This window comes from Spea bombifrons, chromosome 10 (assembly GCF_027358695.1).
Source record: "Spea bombifrons isolate aSpeBom1 chromosome 10, aSpeBom1.2.pri, whole genome shotgun sequence".
Lineage (NCBI taxonomy): Eukaryota > Metazoa > Chordata > Amphibia > Anura > Pelobatidae > Spea > Spea bombifrons.
Window position 1 is genome coordinate 30,157,674 of NC_071096.1, and position 17,718 is coordinate 30,175,391.

Genomic DNA, 17,718 nt, shown 5'->3' on the forward strand with positions numbered 1-17,718 from the left:
GACGGCATATGTCTCCGACGACCTGGCAGTTCCTTTGGGTTTATTATAGGTAATTTTCTTTAAAAAGTCCCAGCTGTGTAATAACGGCCCCTTTCCCCCCCCCGGCCACCTCCACCGGGCCGTTTCCTCTGACTCATTTGTATCATTTCCTCGCAGGACCTCGCTAATCCATCACCAGGGATTTCACATTATTTTTCCCTGTACCCCGGTCCTGCCCTCCCCAAACCATGTCACTCCTGTCATCACAGTTGCTTTATGGGCTGCAATGGCTGATATGGAGAACAAATCATATTATCCACATTATCTCAATTACAGTGAAACACAAATTAATTAGAAATGAATTGTTGCAGCCTACGGTATAATTTCAGGTTCCTACACTGAAGTGATCCTCCTCCTTATCCCTCAATGACTAACGGGGCACCCGGGGGTATCATTATCTGGGAATAGCAGAGTCCGGATTTTGATGTCACTTTTATCCTCGCTCTATTTTCATATATATATATAGAAATCCTTGCATTGAGGTATTTCCTCAACAGTGATTTTGAGCTCATCCTGGGGCATTATTCTATTAGTCCTGCATGATGGAATTCTACCGTCTATAGCAGGGGTCGTCAAACTGTGGCCCTCCAGCTGCTGCAGGACTACATCTCCCATAATGCTCCTCCAGCTAAGAGGCTGGCAGAGGCGTATGAGAGATGTAGTCCTGCAGCAGCTGGAGGGCCGCAGTTTGAAGACCCCTGGTCTATAGGTTCCACATGGATGTGTTCTCACCAGTCTGATACTGTTATAACGCACCTCTGAATAAGCCCCATTATATGTTTTTATTTAGGGTGAGTTTCAGTTCATAGAAAGAAGCTGATTAGAAGGAGGAGACACGGTTTGGTCTGGAAAGCGATTAGTTATACAGATTTTGCTGCGCATGCTGCTGCATTTTGTTAAAATGGTATAGCTCGTCAACAAAATACCAAAGCTAGTGAGGATGGGGATTGACTGTGCCTGTTCCATGTTATGCACAAAAGCTGGTTTCCTGATACATATACAACGCATTTTATTCCAATTTTGTAAAAACATTACGTTTGTTTATTTAGCTTATCCATTTGCACCATGTGATGTAACTGATCTGCTCTATTAAAAGCCATTTAGATAGCAGGTACACTTTGAACTTGACATTGTAATGATTTCCTTACTATTCTTGCAGCCAATATATCTTTTTGCTACTTATTTAATAGAAATGCATTGGAAATGGAGATAAAGCAGCATCGTATGCCCTGCTTGTTCTCAATTTATACTCAATTGTCTTTTTTTTCCCCCACTTGCAGCATGCGTCTTCCGATACAACCTCCTTTCCTTGATCTACTTGCTGTTTCTGCTGCTGCTACCATGGTTTGTAGGACCCACAGCTCAGAGCATGAGAGGTATGTTGGTTCTTCATCAATAAAGTACGGTAATAGTAATACTATTCATACCAATGCAGGGGTTTCTCAAAGAGGTGGTGTAGCAGCTTTATCCACGCCGCCTGCCTGCCACAACCCTGAGACGCCTCTCTATTCAGCAATCTCAACCCATCTCCATGTCTTCTAAAGATCTGTTGATGGGGTACCTTCGGTCAAAAGCAATATGACTTCCAGACAGGATTCCCTAAAGTATATAGCAGAGGGTGTTGTACCCATAAAGTATCAGTTGGCAGACGAGCCATTCTTTCAAATAGATCTCTGCTGGTCAGCCCCGATGCAGAGAGTAGTGGGCCTGCCGGGAATATTTGCAGAACAGATCTGTATTGTCCTGTCTCTGTAACAGAGCAGACGTTTAACACCTCTAAATACTATGTGCACAAAACTGGCCCTTTAATAAGAGGGGGACTAGCGCATTACCGGAATAAATCATTTTTTGTGCTAGAAGCGGTAAAGTCCAGCAGCATGGTGCAAATGTCTGGACCTGCGAAATTTGGGGTGAAAACCTGTAAATTATATAACCTTCTAGCTTTCTGGACTAGAAACTCAACTGATTGACAGCAGGTATCCCACAAAACACAATCCTTTTACAAACTGCAGCTGTGTTCCGTTCCTCTTGATACTGTTACTGAGTCCTCATGTTATGTATTTACCCACGTTTGTTGTTTCAAACCATCTCTCCCTATCTCCCTCTCTCTGGTTTGATGTCACATTCTCCTCCAGTCTGTTTTCTTTTTTCCATTCTCTCTCTGTGGATTTGTGGTAAATTGTTTGTTATTATTATTGTTGGTTTTTGTTCTGTCTGGACAGTGTTTAGTAGCCCTTTTTCCTTTTTTAATTTGACATTTCTGCGTTCTTCCCACCCTCCTTCCTCTCTCCCCTCTGTCTTTCCCAACTCTTTGAGTCCCTCTCCATCCTCATCCCTGTCTTTCCTTTTTACATCTCTCCCTCCCCCATTTTTTTTTCTCTCTGCCAAACGGCCTCTTCATATAAACCATCCCTTGTTTGAATTCCTCCCCAAACTTTCCTATCCCCTGACCCGCAGGGCTAAGAGTATATCTTCGGTAAAATATTCTTTCACAGCCTGGGCTGACCCCACTTGCTCTTTGCTACTCCTGGAAGGCTCATCTCTGCCTTTATTCAGCGCTCCTTGGCGTGGATCCGGCATTGTTTACCTGGCAGCAAAAATGTCACTGTTACAACCTTTTAATGTTATCCCCAAACTTCAGAGATCTCTGGGGGGAACGTCCCGTAGAGGACCTCCAAACATTACAGGGCAAACTGAGTAGAATTGGTTCCCGGCCCTACTGTAGGCTGGTAAGGTAAAGTATGCATACATGTCGTTGCCTGATTTGTAAATAATCAAGCATTTTGGACCATTGTATTCCAGCATACATTATTAAACCTGTGCCACATATAAAGGGTAAGCTAAAATGGCTAACGCGCTCTGGGATTTGGCTAATAAACAAAGCTTATTCCAAAACTGCAAATTTGGGAACAAAGGGGAATTATTGATATCCAAGTACATATATATATATATATATATATATATATATATATATATAAACAACGTTTTTCCAGCTTGTTAGTCTTTTGTAAATATGTCTGGACTTCCACATCTTGGCTAATTGTAATAATTTATATTTAAATGTAGCCGTTGCCTGGGTAAGTTTTATCACAGGAGGAAACCTAATATTAATGATCGTAACGCACACATTGCCCGTTTCCGGCGGTGACAGGGATTAGAAGCATTAAATGTACCCGAGTTGCACATTCTGTTTTGGTAGGAAAGGGCTTTTTTTCTGCCGAGTCCCGGAAATGCTCACATAAATGAATAATTTCCTGTTAGTGACTGAAATAATAAGCGCTGGAGGAATTTAAATCATTGGTGCTCTTCCCCAAATTTGCGTTCATTCTATCTGTCTCTGCATTTCCTCCCGTTAAAGGCTCGGGGGACACCCGGCGTTCCCTCTACAAAGAAGTCTCTTTGCTGCCCCTTAACCCTTCCTTGTCCCCTAGAGAGTGTTTAGCGGCCGGTTAACTAGTTGAGTGCAGAGGAGGAGCGATGCGTTGTGAGAAGATGTGTCCCTCCTTCTCTCCAGCAGGGAAAAAGTTAATTCTAACGTTTCTTCAGAAGTCCCACCACTGTAACACATTACTACACACGTTGTTAACCATTAGTAGTCGTTGTTTAGCTAAACCTCGTGTCTCGGCTTTTAAAGGGACTTAGACACTACCATTTATTAATTAATCCAGGCCGTAACCTCGTATCGCATACAGACATTGTAATGCCACATTTTGCCCCGATAATGCCATCATTGGCCATCAGATTTATTTAGCTCTTTGCTGTAAGGGGTAATGCACTTTTTTTTTAATAATAACCACTAATAAAATCATTTAGATAACTCACAATCTTCTGTTTTCATTATTTTGACTTTGCGGGCAGTTTGTGTATTTACAAATAGTATTACGTAGTAACAGTGTCGCAGAATGCCCACCATGCTGTAACATTTTCATTTGGTTCATAGTAATTGCGTCTATATGTGAGAAGTAGGGGGTATTTAAACATAAATAGAGACCGCCATGGCCAACATGCTCTTGGATTGATTCCAAAAGAGAAACTGAGAGAGTAAATGGTGAAGGACAACATGGATAAATAAAAGGATGCGCACTTGTGGGCTTAAAATAAAGACTTTCCATGGGATCAGATTATAATGATCAGCGATGGTAGGATATTTACTAGAGGGTGCTGTAACTTTTTAGCCCTCTAGTAAAGTGCGTATTTTTAAACGACGTTGTGTTTTTATTCCCTCCACCACAGGAAGTATCATTTTTACCCGTCCAACATTTTTCCTTTTAACCGCCAACCATCCTTAGGACCTCGGTTGCTCTGATGTTTAAAAGGGAAAAGCGTTGGCTATTTGCTCTGGATATCCAGAATAGACGCGCGCGTATTTATATACTAAAAGAATCATAGAACAACCAGAACGGATCTAAACACACCAAAAACCATCTTCCCAAGAGGCCGCGTCCAAGAACGTAGCGCTATATGTTATAAAGAATACGAACTTCCCTTCCAATTCCTAGTTACAAAATGTATATATTTTTTTTATTGACGATGTCACAAAAAGCTGTCGGTGATGATGTCGGCCATTTTTATTAGTTTGATGTTTAATTCTACTTATTTGTCTAAATTTCGCCATAGTGAATGCAGCAGATGAAATGTTTTCTTCGCCCTCGGCACCGTGTCGTGTGCCCTGAATATTGGAAGGGTCAGATTCCGATATGGCAATCGCACAAAAAAATGTTACCAGCCACTAAATGGTTCTTAAGATCTAAATTCCTTTTTTTTTTATATGAAACAAACGTAACAATTGTGAGTCGCAGTCTGTGGTGCATATCCAATGTGTGCACCTCTTTTTATGTGGACATTTGTAGAATTTACGCATTTTATTTCATAGCAAAAGCCGGTTAAATTGACTGTGGCGCATGCATGCTTCCTGAAATGTTTTGGAGGAATCCAGAACAAATGTGCTCATCAAACTAAAGTTCCGATACTTCTTAGAAATCCAGGTTTCTTTGTGGCGAGAGTCGGGTCTTGTACATACGCCAACAATGCCTTTAGTATTATCACATGAGACTTTAAAGAGGAGGAAAGCTAATCGAATGACTACAGGGAATGGACTTAAAAAGTGGATCTTTTTTACGGACTATATCCGCATTCCTCTCCAGTTTAAAATGACATTTCCGGGAATGATCCGCACGGATTCTGTATGCATGGTCCAGCTCATTTATACGCGTGTCTCTTGTAAATGGGATCCCTAAACCAATTCTTGAGGAACACAAAGGGTCCATGTTTTAGGGTGCTTGCGGTTGAGTGGCGGTGCCCCCCCCATTCCTTACCGATTGGCGAATGCCTTTAGGGCTGATTTAGGAGCCCCAGACCTGATTAGTGATCGTTAGGGTGAAATGTATTACAAAAAAAAATCATATATCAAAGATAAAATAATAATAATAAGGAATAAAAAAGATCAAAAAAGGCCAGAATATTTTATAATATTTTAAGCATGACATATCATTAAATGTATAACAAAAAGATCATCAAAATGCCGGAATATATTATATATATTATATTGTTAGCATGACATGTAGTGTTATATGTGTATGGTTTCGAACAAACCCCCTATTTAACTCTAATAAATACTGCAGCTTCAGCACCCCCAGTGGGCTCGCGCTGGCCTTCGCAGTGTTAAATGTCTTTCACCTGTTCCCTCCCTGCTGGCATTTTGGCTTCGTCGATAGGAACATGTGAAATCAGATACGGTCCCGTCCGCTTTTTTTTTTCCAGAGGCTTCATGGCAAGACCCCAAAGGTTGCATTCATGGAGACCGGTCACTGATGAGTTTAACAGTCCCGCTTTCCCTGCATTTCCGCTAATCCAGGACCCTCCGGGCACAGAGGGTGCTTAAAATGACAAAATATAAATATAAAAAATAGGTCTGCTGCAAAATCATTGAGAACAATTCACGTCGGCATTTAAAGTGCCGCCCCATTGCAAGTCTAACCTCATACACCCTACCCTCCTATACATGCTCATTTCTATAAATACCCCCCTGTGAAGACACCGGATCACTGAATGAGGGTCCGTTATCCCCGGTGGGGGACAGGGCTGCACTGGATACCTACCTCCCGCTGCCCTTTCCATTTCATCTCTTAATTAAACCACCCATTGCCGCTAAATACATTACTCGTTACTTGCTCCGAGTAACTAACATATTATTGTGTAGCCGGGTGTCTGGGAGCACAGCAGGTCCGGGGCTGTTCTGCGTCTTTAGAATACTCTTGTTGGTAACGATCTGCAGATATATTTTTCTGTGGCCCCTTGCAACGGGTCCAGGAACTTCAATAAAAAGAACCTAAATCATTTCAACTCGTCACATTTTTCCAAAGAAAAGTCTTTTAAGTGCAGAGGTCATAGGCAGTGCATTCTAAACACACTCACTTTGCACCATGGAGTGTCCCAGCCCCACTTCGAGTGTAGAGCGGGGGTCTACTGACCATATAAAACACACAATCCATCCATGCCAGTTGGAGACCAGGGGCTCATGGGAATTCTCCCTAATAATAATGTTAAGGTTGTAACAGTGACTAATAATGTATTCCTGCTTAATATCAGATACCGATCGCAAACGTTTATATTGGCGGTGGTTGGCGGGTTTGCCGTAAGAGGAGAACAGATGGAAAAGGCTGAGATACACCAAGTAATGTGGATGCTGGCGTCCAATACGTCTAAGCCACCCAAGGATAATACTTTTAAAATAGCTGTAGTGTTTATATAATATAGACAAAAGCAAGCGCAGCGCTCCATGCTGCGCTAAAACACTTGTCATGTTTATACTGTGTGTTCTTTTCCCTGACAGGTCACACGGGGCGTCTGATGAAGGCTCTGCTCGCCATCAGCATACTCTTCCTCTCCGGCCAGCTCGTCTTCCAGCTGTGTCTGTATACCGTGCCCGGGCTCGATGACATGCTGGGGCATAACTGTAAGTCCAGCAGCTATAACCCCTACGGATCTGCCCGACTTTCCTGCCGCAGATCTCTCTTAAACGTTTGAAAATATTATTCAAATAATATTAATTCTGGGGAGGAAAAAAAAAACAATTTCTGAACTCAAAGAGATTCTTCTCATTACTTATTCAATATGATTTCTTTGAGAAATACAGATAGCGTTTTTAGTTGTTAATTGTGAAAACAAAATATTTAAAACATTTCAGAATACTATTTGAAATGTTTGTCTTTTTTTATTATTATTTTGCTATTTGAAACTGTACATTCACTCTGCATAACATTACATTTGTGTAATTCCTGCAGGCACTACCTGGGAGATTCTCGCTCATCATGTGGGGGTCACAAGGTAAGCAGTCCTTGCTCCTTGCTTGCAGGCATTTAAAATTATATGTTCAAATGGAAAGTCAATTATAATGGATGTTAAAGAAAAATACTTTATTATATTCACCATCTCTGTTGGTAGCCGTCCCACGTATCCACACATATTCCAGCGTGGGCGATGCGACCATCAGGCTCGTTCTGACATTCAAAGTGTCCTGTGTCTGACTCTCCCCTAGGCTGGACTTCTACGATATCCCAAACACAGTGAGGATGCTGTCCCCGGATTTCGGCATGTTCTTGGTTTCAGCAATATGTCTAGGCCTGTGTAACCGCTTGGTGAAACGAGAAAACCAGCTCCAGAAGTCGCGCATGTCCACACTACTCTTGGAGCAGGTGGGACCACAGCTTGAACACATAATGTGTTAGTCTTTTGTGTCCCATGCTATCATGGGGCTATACCCGTTTCTAGCTCTTTAATCCATGTGCCAGTCTCCTGCTCCTCACACCTTCGTTATCCCAGGGTAATGGTGTGGTGGGATGATGCCAATGGTGGAGTCCTTCAGGGCTGCCCGTTCTTTCTACCACTTCTCGTGTCCTTTAAATGTGTTCATTGTTATCTGCCGTCTGCCTTCACGTACATCTTTATTTCTCTGGAATCCTCATTCAGATCCTTGTTTCATGCTTGCCTTAAGTGGTTTGTTCACTAGGTTGTGAATTGAGGGGATTTGATGTAATTATGCATTATAGAGGGACCACCTGAGACTTCTGGTTGTGTTGCTTAAGACCTTTAGGAACAGTGAGTGTGTATGTGTGTAATCTAATTACCTAACCAAATGACGTTAACTTCATATGAGCTTCTGGCTGAAGGGTCTATGGCTAGACACCATATAGATTTCTTTATGCAAATCCCTTTTTTATAAGATATATTTATATTATTTTTATAGCGCAATCTGCTGCTGGTGTGCAGCACGCTCCACGCCGGAGCCACATCTTCTCTGTGTATTCTGTCCCTGTGCTCAGTTACAGGCCTGGATAAATATAAGGAGAAACTTTAAGGAGGCATCTTGGACACTTTCAACAAACTATTACCGCGGTTCCCTGCCGTCCCTGCTGACGGCATGGGGGGGAGACCAGGTCCAGCTGTACCCGGCATGTGATAAGCTCACTGCCAGCCATTACCCTTCACACACCGGTTCTCCTCCGCCTTCCCAACCGGTTGGCTGTATTAACTCTTTCCTCGTTTTGCAGGAGATGGAGTCATGGAGAATAGCAGCTTCCGTGCGGTTTGGCACCGTGTCCGTGTCCGATTACATTTAGGGGGGGTTTGGGTTATACAAACACATGAGTGCACGGTGTTAACGTGTTCCAAAACCCTGGAAAAATTAAAATACCTTAATTCCCTATTTGTGTCTTCACTCTCATGACCCGTGTTTACAGACAAACATTCGTCCTGTACATATGTGTGGGCATACAATGTATCTTTTGTTATAATTTTGTATCTGAATGTAACTTTTATGTTGTTATTTAGAAACTTGGACCTAAACTACCCCGATTTCACATAACAGAATGAATGCTGCCAGGGTGGAATCGGACCTTTGACAGTCAGATGTGTTATTAAAGGGTGCTGGAAATTCACTTAGCCCAGGGGCCAGCCGAGAACAGCAGCCATAACTCTCCTGCCAGAGAGTGGGGAGAGCAGAGATTTCTGTCTGTTTACTAACCGCTCGATAGAACCAAAGCCATGAGTGTTATAACCTAGCTCGTGGGGACAGCAGCCATTGCTATTCAATACCTTTTCTGAGATTACGAATAATGTTAACAAAGTAACGATCACATCTAAGGTGCATCATACCTCTGATACAGAGACATGCCGGGGGTGTCTGTGAAGATTGAATCAGTAATAGCCAAAAGGTACCTTTCATACTAGAATGTATGTTTCACGTGGGTTACGCAGCATCTGTTTGTGTGCTCACTAAGGGGGTCCATGGATTGTGTCATTGGGGTTCTAGTGGTAGATCAACACCCCGTTTTATATTTATTAAGATGACTACTTTAAGGGTCTAGAATATCCATCCGGCCTCTTTCTTCCTCCTGGTCGGTGTAATAGAGGCATTATTGAAGGGGATTCTCATAATTGTAAGTTGTTTTTGTCCTATAAAGTGGTATAAAGGCGTTTAGAATTACCGTGTACCTGGTCCTTCAGAGCACACCACAGAAATAGTTTGAACAAGCATTATGTTTTCCCAGCTCTGCTGAAAAGTGAACTCTAATAACCTGAATTTAAGTTTAGCCAAATTTAAAAAAGCCAAACATTATTTGCCCGTAAAGCACGGTGGCATTTACTTTATTTGCAGACTAGGTGAGAAGATGTGCCTGCTTATGATTTGGAAAGCCAGTGTTTGCAGAAGGCTCACCGTGGCCCCTGTGCTGTTGACTGAGTAGTGGCGCTGGTCATGGATGATTCTCGGCAGAGCTGCACATTTGCCCAGCTTGCGGTGCATTCGAGTGCAAGCTGTTTGTCCCTGTTGGATGGGTTCCTTGTAAAACTGGTTCCATGGGTCTCTCTAACAATGCAGTTTTAATTTGTTCTCTTATCCGTGTCACAATCCCAAATGCATATTATTTTTTTTTTAAATCTCTGGATATCTCGGTACTTCCCTTTTTGTTCTCTTTGAATCTTTTTCTTTGTGGTCACGTCGAAAACTTTTAATAAAAAGATTAAATAGTAAAATAATCTCCATATCGCTTGCCATTACAGCTGGAAGAGGAGGGGGCAGAGAGCGGACAGCAGGAAAGCCGGGAAGATGCCGATGAAGAGGAGGATAGCCAGACAACGCCATACGACGAGGCTCTGGCCGTACGGATCAAAGAGGCAGCGCACAGACTCCTGGAGGCCGTGGGGAAGTCTTTAGCCATCCTGCTATTAGCTCTCGCAGGTAACATCTCGCCCATCTAGAATTTTTAAGCGTATGTAAGACCTAATAAATTAAACTACAGAAACTAGTGCAGTGATATATAGCTATGACATGCAATAGTGCTGCCTTGAGCTGACATGCTGAATTTAAAAATGGGACAGCTTCACCTGTTAGCATGTATCCCTAGTTGTATAACCGACAGGAATAGTAATTTCTCCAAAGGCTAAAAGATAAACCCGGACTGTGATTCCTTGCCTTTCCCTTTGTGTGATTTATGTACAGAAATATGGGTCTGTTTTTTAATGTAATTATATAAATAGCTGTTATTCCAGTATATATTTCACATTAGTTTGTGTTATCGCCGTGCTCCATTTTTTTTTACTAACCATCCTTTCCTCGTTTACCGTCACAGGTATTACTGTCCCCTCTGCGTTCTCGGCTGCCTACTACCTGGTCTTTATTGGGCTGTGCACGTGGTGGGCATGTCACTTTCCCATGAGCCACCTGGGCTTCCATACGCTCTGTGTCATGATCGGATTTTTTGCCGGAGGTCACACGATCTGCCTTTATATTTACCAGACCGCTTTCATCCAGCAAATATTTCCTCCTGAGCACCTGTGGGCCAGGTACGAATAGCTATATAGATAGCACCGCTTTCAAATTATGCAGCATGGCAGTCAAAACCTTTTTAAGAGTGTAATTTGCAAGATTCTGCGTGCACACTTCATTATTTGTTTGTAAACCGCTCCATATTTAAAATAAATTTACAAATCTGTATATGTCTGTATGTCTGTATATCAGTTCTGCCATGCAGCGGAATGCCCCGACCGTTACATTCTGGAACTTTTAAGCGCACATTTGCCAAAGACTGTCCAATTTGACAAGGATTCCGGAGCCATTAGACAGGGCCTGAGTTTAGATTCTCGGCTCGCCGTGGAACAGCTTGGCTGTGTTGGTGCGATGAGTGACAGCTGTGCGGTTGGCCGTGTTGATACAGTATTTTTCAGAGAGGATCTGTTGGCAGCTTTCCCCGTTTGAGTAACAGCTAAGGTATATTTGCATATGCTCTTTTAAACAGGTCTGTGACGGTTACTTTGGCTGCCTAGATGGTACTGGTAGAACTGGCCTCATACTTCTCATGACTATAAACACGCAGCGCCTCTTTCTTCTCTTGGTGTGTCTCTCTGTCAATTAATTGTTTAATCTCTTCCTCCGGTGGCCTTAATCAGCCAACCACAAAATGATAACTGAAGCCGACTTAATTGTGTTTCTTCCCTTGGTTGATTTAACAAAAAAAAAAAGAAGAAATTATTTTGCTGTCTTAAAAGACCGATTTTAAAGTCCTGTCTCAATAGGTTATAATTGTTGAGTTTTTTGGATATATAATTATAATAAATAATTTTCACACTGGTCTTTCAAAGTCAAAATGCTCCGCTTTTCTGTTTCGTATGGTATACCGTCTCTAGGAACAGAAAGGCTCCAATACTTTTCTATACATGAAATGGTTTATGATCTGTAGATAATTTGTCGGATGGTACGCTGTGGAGCTATCCCCCCTTCTGTCAATACAATCCCTTATACAGGTCTTCCTAATTTAAGATAATCGCGTCCCTAATGATAATCCACAAACAATATAATTATAGCTTTAGCATTTTAGTAATCCTAATTTGTTGAAGTCAACTCACCGGAAGAGGCTCTGTCTTCTTGCAATTGTGTTAAAAGTTACACAGAAGAGTCAAAATAAATAGGTGATTGCATCACATCGCAAAAAGATGTAAGTAAATCCTCACAAAAGACAAGCACAAAAAATAAAATACACAAATTATTGCTAGCATGCTATTCATATGAATACATTTCTCTCCGCTATTGCTGTGTGCTCTTTGATGATCTATGTATCCCACGGCTGATTTAATTGCATCAATAAGTGAAAACATGCGTTTTTAATTCCCTTCTTACTTTTTTTAAAAAAATTCTGTTTGACATTCACCTTTGGAAAATGAATAAAATATATAATCAGTTGAGTAAAGATCTCAGATCTATTCTTGTTTATCCATACAAATGGATGTTATGTAGGTACCCAATGAGAAACGAAACAAATGATTTCATTTGTTGCAGGTTATTTGGTCTGAATGACATAATTATTCACCACAACTGCACAGGCACCATTGATGACCTCACTCTGAATCAAAGCTTTGATTGGCCGGTCTATGTGAATCCCGGGATCCTGCTTATGCTTTACTATTGTGTCATATCGCTGCTGAAGCTGAGGACCTCCAAAAAAAGACTGGTAGGAGGGATAAGGAAATAGAATCAGCTGCCATTATCTTTTAACAAAAACATATTCTGTCATCCCAACCATGTTTTTTTTCTTCTTCTTCTTATATGACTTTATGTATATCCCTTTGCAGCAAAGATGTGGCCCCTATAAGTCAGAGCGTGAAACAATGGAGTTGGCAGAGATGGAGCGATACAATATGGGCGAGGAGACCAAGGTAAGGGAAATTATGTTTCCACCTTTAAAAAACAAACCAAAAAAGTAGCGTTTATTTCATTGACCTGTATATTTATTTGCTTTTATGTATTGTATATTTGTTTTGTATAATTTTCATAGAACGTAGACATTGGGGTCTAAATGAAGAATTATACCCAGTATTATTTATTATTATTCCTCTCCTTTTGTTTGTTTTTCTTTCTCTATCAGCCTATGTTGCCAAAGACTGACGCAGCGGCAGAAAGGGATCAGCAGGACTGCACCGTCCACGACCTCCAGCCTCCCTCTCGCCAGCATCGAGGTACGACCTTCGTGTTGGGTTCCGCTCCAGAAGCCACGCACATTTGGACTTGTGACCAGTTTATATTTGGCTGTATGCCGGTCTTTGGCAGTGGTACCTATAGAGAATACATCTCCACGGAATCCATTCAAACACTCCTTTTTCTCAGTCATACTGCGTATAGGAATGCATACCGGGGCAATTTAAGTGCAAATAACTTTCTCCGTAGAAATAACGCTCTACAGAGCCTTTTTAAGTTTGGAGTTTGGAATCAGATATTAAACAGTTTAATAATGACAATACAAGTTTCAGAATCCTAAAGCTCCTTAACAGATCTCGTCTTTCAAAAGCTGCAGACTTGCAGGGTGCCATCCCAACATGTTCATAGAGCTAAGTAAATATTACTAATTGAAAACCGTAATGTCAGGGGCTACATTCGCACTGTAGGTTTAAGGGAGAGAAATGCGGTTCCATTCTCTCTGCTTTCATTGTAGCTACAGCGGTGTTTACTATACTGGGTGAGCCGGTTCTGCGAGAATTCTCTGTGCCGGTCAAATACATCACCGAAGGCCATCAGCTGCCTGACGACCTCCTGAGGTCAAATCCCGTCTTTCACAATGCAGACAATGGCCCTCCTAAGGATATGCATTCCTTACGCTTTGCTTTTTCACACCCCAAATTTAGAGGGGTCATTTCACATGCCTGTTCCATTTTTTTCTCTAACTTTTGGGGCACATATGTAGGTTCCAGTTGTTAATCTAGAATTGCTGGGCAATAAAGAGGTTGCATGCATATAGAACCAAAAAAAGCCCACCCGTTTTCTGACGCTTCGTCTGGTTTTTCTCATAAAGCGAAATAGTTTCTGTAAAATGAATCGGCTCTCGGAGTATTTTGCAGGACAGAGGTTGCCATGCAGTGATTCACAGAAATGGCTTAGAAACAAAATATGTTATTCTTGAACTTTCCCAGCTGGAATTTGACAGCCGAGATATTGAGCGCTGGAAATGCTGGGGGAGTAGAACAGAAAATGAATTATTTTCAAGGCCTTTTCACAAAGGTTCTGAATTTCTTTTTTGCAGATGACGCTCATGAGAACAGCAAGGACCCGTCCCCGCTTCACCTGCTGAGTAACGTCATCCTGAGCCAGAGCTACGTGTGCGCGCTCATTGCTATGATGGTATATTAAAATGTATTTCTTGCCGCCTGCGTCACTGAAATACCTTTTTTACTTGCACAACTGTACACGTGTTCTTTAATGTATTAATCTTTCTGCCCCGTTTGAGATAGAAATCCAAGCCTCCTGGTTAACTTTCATATCGGTTTCACCTTTAAATATTTAGAATCTCTAATTAACTCTCTGTAACTAGTGCTCTGATTTAACTCAATGTATGTATTATCCCGTAGCTTATACATCTTGTAGATAAAGTAAGAGTAAATGTGATGAAGGCTACCCCTTCCTCTCGGGGGTCTCCCTGGTACAATGCCCATTTAGCTCTGTGTAGAATGTTTCCAGTAGTAATTACATTCATGGCGTTCCATAGCAGTGCAATAGATACATTTTGCCTTTCACGCATAGCACCGGAGGGGAGATTTAAGGTAGCAGCATTGCTTAAATGGCGCCCCGTTCTCCTCCTGCGCGGCAGCTGGCAGATGTTCTGGGGACGGCTTGTTTGTGTAGAATTTGGCACCAGGCCCAGAATAGTAGAGCCGGGGAGAGCCCGTGCGGCACGTGTACAAATGCCTCGGAGAAAACATTTAATGTAAACTTCTACGGAGTTTTGGTCCTCTATGCAGCTGACCAGATGCCTCGTGATGACATCAACGATGAAAATACGCCTGTAAAGCCAGAATTTACTAAGCAGCCTAACCCTGTTCCAAGCCTTAAGTCTGGAGCATACTCGACTTTGAGAGTTAAAAAATAAACTGATGAAATTCGATGCATTTCCAGCATGATTTGGCATTTAGATTTAAAATATCAGTCGGTATGCATGGCTGTAACTAAGAAAAAAGTATTACACAGACAGCATGAAAACACAAAATATTACAACTTTATTTAAGTCAATATAATATAATATTACAGTCCCAATAATATTCTTAAAACAGGGGTCCTACATTGTAACTGTAACCAACTAAGTGCATACACAATCACTTATACATCAAAACATATATTAATATTCTGATTAGAGCAGAAAAAAAATAAAATAACAGAGATACAACCAAAACAATCACACATTGACAGGACCGTGCCCAAAGGTCGGTGTCCCCAATAGCTTAACTTGCATGTTAGAGAGGCTCACAAATGTTTTAACAAACAATATCAATAAAAATAAACAAAATAACATCTGTAAAGTATGTTTTCTAAATACGCCGCCTAATATGTGCTGCTGTTTGTTCTTATTATACTCTGTTTTATTGAACTATAATTTGCTGCATCTCCTGCCGTAGGCTACTAATGATGATGTTCAGGGCCTAGCCCTTGAAGCGGGGTGTAATAAATTTGCTCTCGTTGTTGACTACGTGCCGTCTTCTTCCCAGGTATGGAGTATCACATACCACAGCTGGCTGACCTTTGTACTGTTGCTCTGGGCTTGCCTCATCTGGATGGTGCGCAGCAGACGTCAGTGTGCAATGATCTGCTCGCCCTTCATTCTCCTCTACGGTGTAACGCTCTGCAGCCTGCAGTACGTCTGGAGCATGGACCTGAAGGCTGAACTTCCCACCCAAATCGGCTTCATGAGGCTGTCCCAGCTGGGTCTGGTGCGAGCGCAATATCCCTGTCTCAATCTGGGAGCCATGGTAACAACATCACTTTTTCTCTGTTGTGATTTATGGAAATACGTAATACCATAACCGGTAGAGATTTGTAATAATGTCCGTTGTCTTTTATTCTCAGCTTCTCCTCACCTTGACATTTTGGCTGCTGCTTCGTCAGTTTGTATCAGAAAAGCTTCTGAAGCGTCGAAGGGTGTCCTCTGCCCTGATGGAAGTGACGGTGCCGAGTGCAGGTGGGTAGGGATTCTGGTTGCGGTCAGGAGCCACATTTCACACACATTTTCCGACAGGGTTCTGGGTTTTTTGCATATTTTGACATTCACCCTAAACGTCTTTATTGTATGACTATTAACTCGTTCATTGGCCGCGCTCTGTTTTTGCGTTTCCCGCATCTCTCAGTTGTTTCTTTCATCCCAGGTCAAACGCCGAAGAAGAACCTGCTAAAATGCCTGGGGGAGCAGGTGATGAGCTTCTATGCCAAATACTGGATCTACGTGTGTGGTGGGATGTTCATAGTGGTCAGCTTTGCTGGACGGCTTGTGGTATATAAGATTGTCTACATGTTCCTCTTTCTCCTGTGCCTTGTGTTCTTCCAGGTAAGTAACGTATACCAGGGGATAAAGAGAAGAAGTAAAAAGCTGGTTTTAATGGACAGCACAATCTAAACGAGTGTTGTCTAGGATTTTAATGGTAATGGCTACATTAAGTAGGATAACCTTGGGAGCCTGACCTTATCCAAATTGGTATATGATACAACAGAGCACATTGGGATTTTAGGTAGGGACTACATAAAACCTTTAAGGCCTCGTCCAGATAGTTAAACATTGGTCAACTTCTGGTGAGCTACAAGTTTCACGAGGTAGCTCAAACCTTTTAATATCTTTGGTTCCTATAGGTGATTATATGCTTTTGAGTTTGCAGTTAGTAGTTTGCTTCACTATAAATATTACTTTTTCAGCACTTCTGATGTCCTGGTGTTTTTTGTGCAGTTGTATTATTCACTGTGGAGGAAGCTGCTGACCTTTTTCTGGTGGCTCGTGGTGGCATACACAATGCTGGTCCTCATTGCCATTTACACTTACCAGTTTGAAGAGTTCCCCATGTACTGGAAGAACCTGACAGAGCTTTCCGATGAACAGTATGTTTTGTTCTTCTAAAGCCTAAAACCCCATTTTCCCTTTATCACCCCAATAGCGGAATCCTCCTCTCATCCACCGTTCGCCAAACTCTTCTCCTTCTTTGTCTTCGTCATGTAGGTTAGGTGCTATAGGTCTTGAACAGTTCAGTGTGTCTGAGCTTTTCACCAGTATCCTGATCCCAGGATTCTTCCTCTTGGCATGTATCCTTCAACTACATTACTTTCACCGGCCCTTCATGCGCATCACAGACCTGACAAGAGCCTCATCCTCTGAAAGCAAAATTTACCATGGCTTGTAAGTATTACTTTTGCAATTGTATGGGCCTTTTGAAAAGTTGCACAGCTGAGGGATAATCCTTGCGTCAGGGTGCTAATGGCATTAAAGGTTTGCTACAACAACAGTTTGTTAGGGCTGTCTACCTGGAAGCCTATGGGCCTTATGTTACCCATAACAAATCTACGGTTCACTCCCACTTCTATACAAAAGCTCTGATTTAATATGGATGGTTTGTAGATAATGTGTCTGTTTCACAGCGAAAAGCCAATCGAGGAGGAAGACGCAGCTGTCATGCCCAGTGAAGAGGGTGCTGGGGAAGAGTGTCCAGAAGAAGGCTCCACGCAGGAAGGTGAGCTATGACCAAACGCCCGATAATGCAAACTGGATGCTTGCCTTGAGTGTCACTTTTTTCAAAACATAGCAGGAGATAATGCTACATCCATTAATCCATGCGTTCCCACTGTTCATCAATGCTTGCCTTGAAATCTCAAGGGGAAGCAGCAGT

The 17,718-nt window shown here is 42.1% G+C and overlaps 1 protein-coding gene across 1 annotated transcript in view; it reads left to right on the forward strand.

Annotated features, from left to right (window-relative positions):
- The window catches only part of PIEZO1 (piezo type mechanosensitive ion channel component 1), a 46,100-nt gene that overhangs the window by 14,896 nt on the left and 13,486 nt on the right, over window positions 1-17,718 (forward strand). The window contains exons 2-17 of the mRNA XM_053449181.1: window positions 1,320-1,415; window positions 6,872-6,994; window positions 7,323-7,365; window positions 7,577-7,733; window positions 10,099-10,276; window positions 10,668-10,881; window positions 12,371-12,542; window positions 12,664-12,747; window positions 12,957-13,047; window positions 14,106-14,203; window positions 15,562-15,822; window positions 15,920-16,031; window positions 16,216-16,394; window positions 16,788-16,936; window positions 17,055-17,231; window positions 17,471-17,562. Coding sequence (XP_053305156.1) covers window positions 1,320-1,415; window positions 6,872-6,994; window positions 7,323-7,365; window positions 7,577-7,733; window positions 10,099-10,276; window positions 10,668-10,881; window positions 12,371-12,542; window positions 12,664-12,747; window positions 12,957-13,047; window positions 14,106-14,203; window positions 15,562-15,822; window positions 15,920-16,031; window positions 16,216-16,394; window positions 16,788-16,936; window positions 17,055-17,231; window positions 17,471-17,562 — 2,226 coding nt within the window. The remainder of the gene's footprint in view (window positions 1-1,319; window positions 1,416-6,871; window positions 6,995-7,322; window positions 7,366-7,576; window positions 7,734-10,098; window positions 10,277-10,667; window positions 10,882-12,370; window positions 12,543-12,663; window positions 12,748-12,956; window positions 13,048-14,105; window positions 14,204-15,561; window positions 15,823-15,919; window positions 16,032-16,215; window positions 16,395-16,787; window positions 16,937-17,054; window positions 17,232-17,470; window positions 17,563-17,718) is intronic.